At 37.6% G+C, this 4088-nt stretch overlaps 1 protein-coding gene across 1 annotated transcript; it reads left to right on the plus strand.

The window, feature by feature from the left end:
* Positions 1 to 769: 769 nt before the first annotated feature.
* Positions 770 to 2179, plus strand: LOC112282141 (uncharacterized). Its single transcript, XM_024519427.3, has one exon. It carries the CDS (start codon positions 1025 to 1027, stop codon positions 1868 to 1870), a length of 846 nt encoding a protein of 281 aa, XP_024375195.1. The 5' UTR covers positions 770 to 1024; the 3' UTR covers positions 1871 to 2179.
* The last annotated feature ends 1909 nt before the right edge of the window (positions 2180 to 4088 follow it).

Raw genomic sequence — 4088 nt, forward strand, 5'->3', positions numbered from 1 at the left:
GTATAAAGATATTTGAAGTTGTAATTCTATTATCAAGGATTGTTGCTATAGTTTATATAGCTTTGTTTTGTATATTTACATATATATATTTATATTTATATACATATGCACATATTATTACTTCCATCTATAATCTTTATACAATTATATATACATAGAGAGGTCTTATTATGTCAAACTTCAATTGGGGAGACAATGATTTGTCTATGACTCGTTGCTTGCATTCGGCAAGCAAAAAGCAATGAGCTAAATCCTTCTTTCAACAAAATAAAACTTCTTTTCTCAAAGAATTGAGACGTGGTGGTGAGGCTCTGTGGAAAATCCTAGTCTCTATACTTCCAAAGTGAACCACTTTGATTCATAGTGGTGATAAGTATGAGATGCGGCAAATAAAGCATTGTCGAACCCAACCTTTGTTCTAACACGCCCTCCTACCTTCTTCAAGCTCATGGATCACACTCATGCCTCTTCTACTCTACGGCTTTGTCGACACACATGACTCTTCCAAGTGCCGAGTCTGGTGGTGTTAGTGCGTTGGTTACCCTAACAAAGACTATGGGGGGAGGTGGGGGAGAGGGGGAGGGGAGGGGCAGGAGCACAGGACAAAGGGAGGGCAGCGCCCCCACCTGGGGACTAGTAAAGTTATTTATAGTGCAGTGGTGGTAGAGGAAGCATTAATTTGCCATGTGCTGTTATGGAGACTCCTGCCGAGGCCCCACCATTAAATGCGAAACTCACGTGTGGCCGTGTGCATGAGCCTGGCCTGAGTCATTTATACCCTCCTCCTTCACCTCCACCTCCCGCATCCCTCACCCCCTTCCGGTCCAGATTGCAGTGAGTGAGCGAACTAAACACGGGAATTTGTGTTGTCAAGTGACAAAGACTGGGTTTGTCGATTATTTCGCTTTTTGTTTTTTTTTTTTTTTTTTCGTTTTTGCAGGAATCCTGTGAGCTGAACTTTTCCTCCAATTCTCTCCCCTATCCTTCACCTTGAGCTTCTTGAATTGTTTTCGTTTCGATAACGATGGAGGAGAAGAAGAGGTCGACCCCCTTGGTGTTGAAGCGGAACGGGCAGGTGTTGGGTATCAAAAAGCCCGCCGCAGGCTCGATCTCTAAAAAGCAGAATTCTCATGCACTTGGCAACACTTGCACCTCGTCTTCGCCGCCTTGCACCTACAGAGGCGTGCGGATGCGCGCGTGGGGGAAGTGGGTCACCGAGATCAGAGACCCCGCCAGCAGGACGCGAATCTGGTTGGGATCCTTCTCCACTGCCGAAATGGCAGCCCGCGCTTACGATGCCGCGGTTGTGTGCCTCAAGGGTCCATCGGCTCCGGAGTTGAACTTCCCCAATTCCCTCCCAAACTTCATTCCTGAGGTTCGATCGCCGAAGGACATTCAAGCTGCGGCAGCTGCTGCTGCCACTGCTTCGGTGTCCCCCGCGATCCCTCTCGCCGTCGGGACCGCCCCACCGACTCAGACTCAGGCCTTAAATGATGTACAGGATGAATTAGCAGATGAGTTGACGAGCATGATAAGTAGTGCTTCATCAGAGCAGGACTCGAATAACATGGCGTTCGGAGAGGATGCAATTGCTGCATTCCAAGAGCAGCCCAACAGCAGCCCTTCAAGCAGCTCCTCAACGATCACTTCAGCAGTGGAGGCTTTTGTGAATTGGGAATTTGCGGAGTATGAGGAATCCAAGCATCATGGGATTGATTTGTGTCAAGGGTTGATGCGGGGGGACAGCAATGTGATCGAATTCTATTATCCGAGAATAAATGGGAACTCGCAAGATGACAAGGTTGGATGGAATACAGCATCTTACGACTTTTCGGTAGCCTACGAACAAAGCCTTTGGTGCTTCTCCTAATAGTTCGACAGACAAAAGAGGAGAAAAGTGTGTTTTATTTTAGTTGTAGGGAAATACATTTTCCTCTCCTGGAAGTGAATCAAAAAGTGAAATCAGAGTGTACAGAAAAAAGAGGTGTGGCAACAATTTTGGAAAACAGTGATTGCAGTTTCAGTGCCGCCACAGAACCGCTCCACTGGTTGCCCCCATTTAGTTACTTGAGGTAGTTAGAGTAGATCACATGTGAGAGTAGCTTCTCAAAGCATGTTTCCCACCCGGTTGCTTTTCGAATGAATGAATTCAAGCAAGAAATCTTGCCATCTCTATCAATTCCGGGTTCCACCTCGTAGCGTAACCACAGCGTGAGCGTCATGGACTTCGTTGCAGACACAGACCATATAACTCACAAGCATCCAATTCTTTAATAAAGCACTTCTATCCTCATCCTCCCTGAAAATTATTCTATTATCAGATTGGATGCATGTACCTACTTACATACATAATAAAAGGCGTTTCTTTTTCTTTTCTTTTCTGTTTGTCCACAAAAATCAGTGATTGACTGAGGTATGAAATCAGTTATAAAATCAGGTATGTGGGGAGAGGCACCATCCACATCTGTTCCCAGCCCCCTGTCCTGCGTCTTTTTACTTAACACATCTTCCATGTATATTGTGTATGAATTTGGATTTTCCAAACAACATTTTCTAAAATTAAAAATCATGTACAAATAACAGTATATTGATTCAATAAATTTGGTTTATATATGTGTGTTCATTCATCAATTTAAATTGTTGAGAAGGTTTAAATTATTATAAACACTTCATTCTCAACCAAAACTATATTGTGCAACTTTTAAACATTGAAATATTCTTTGGTAACTTTTTTACAACATATTTTCATCATAGAAAAACCTCTATCATATACAAATATCAGGGATTCAAGGTTATTGCAATGGTTATACAATTATTTAGCTTGCTAAATGGGTTTTATCTAGCATATGTATGTATGAATATATATATATATATATATATATATAAAGATAGATGTTTGTTCAATGAAAATTTTGACATGACTACCATCCTTGCTTGATCAAGCATTTGATTAGTTGCTACACCGTAAGAATCTCTCAAATACTCAAAGACACAGTCGACATTCAATTACAGGAGCTTCAAATTTATATTAAGTGAGGTCAAAATCACATTAAACAATTAGAAACTTTATGCAACCCAATTTCATCATGTCTCAAAACATTACATTAATGCAAAAAATGAAGTATTATTGCATCTTTCAATATTTGAATTTAGTGATGCAAGTGATAGTTTGCTATGAATTTTTCTATTATAGCAGCATATACCTCATTCATTCAATTCATTTTAGTCTAACTCTTGCTTTGCAATGCTTATGGCTGAGAAGAATCTCTTGCTAGATTTTTAATTCTCTTTGTGAGGTAAGGTTTTAAGGATCAAAAAGTGTATATATATATATATATATATATATGTACATACACATATACAATGCATTGTTATCCATCCTTGTTCTTTTTCTTATATGTCTTTGCTTTTCCATACAATAATTTTGATAGAATAAAAAAATTATAATTTTTTTTGTAAAATATTTACATTTATTTTTTGTCTAATTTTCTAATTAAATGTCTTTACTTACTCTTCTTCAAGATATTTTATGTTAAGTTCATATTTAACTTTCATTGTGATTGAAGGTATAATTTGCAAAAACAATAAAAATAAAAATAAAAGATAATTGGGAGACAATCCAATACTAATGTATTTCTCCTAATATCAAATTTGTAGATCTAAAATTCGTAGAATCAACCAGATTTTTCTAATTCTTATATATTACTAATTTTATTGATTTATAATTATTTCATCATACTAATTGAAATTGAAAAGGAAAAAGAAAAAGAAAAAGAAAAAACCTGAAGATTTAGGTAATCTTTAAGTCTATATTAAGTTAATTGTTCCATAGTTCACAGGTTTCTATTGTAATATGATGATTTATTTTTGTATTTTTGTCACATTCTAATGACTACCTAATATCCATCCAATGCTTTTTTGGCAAAGAAAAATGTGTTTTCTTGCAAGATTGGCTATTTTCACATATTTTATTTTTTAAAATGCATACATACATACATACATACATACATACATACATTAATTTTATCTAGTGAATAGGTGTATTTTCAGGATAATAAAAAAAAAATTATTTTGCCAAGCAAAGAGCC

This window comes from Physcomitrium patens, chromosome 5 (genome assembly GCF_059467195.1).
Source record: "Physcomitrium patens ecotype Gransden chromosome 5, ASM5946719v1, whole genome shotgun sequence".
In the NCBI taxonomy this organism is placed as follows: Eukaryota; Viridiplantae; Streptophyta; class Bryopsida; order Funariales; family Funariaceae; genus Physcomitrium; species Physcomitrium patens.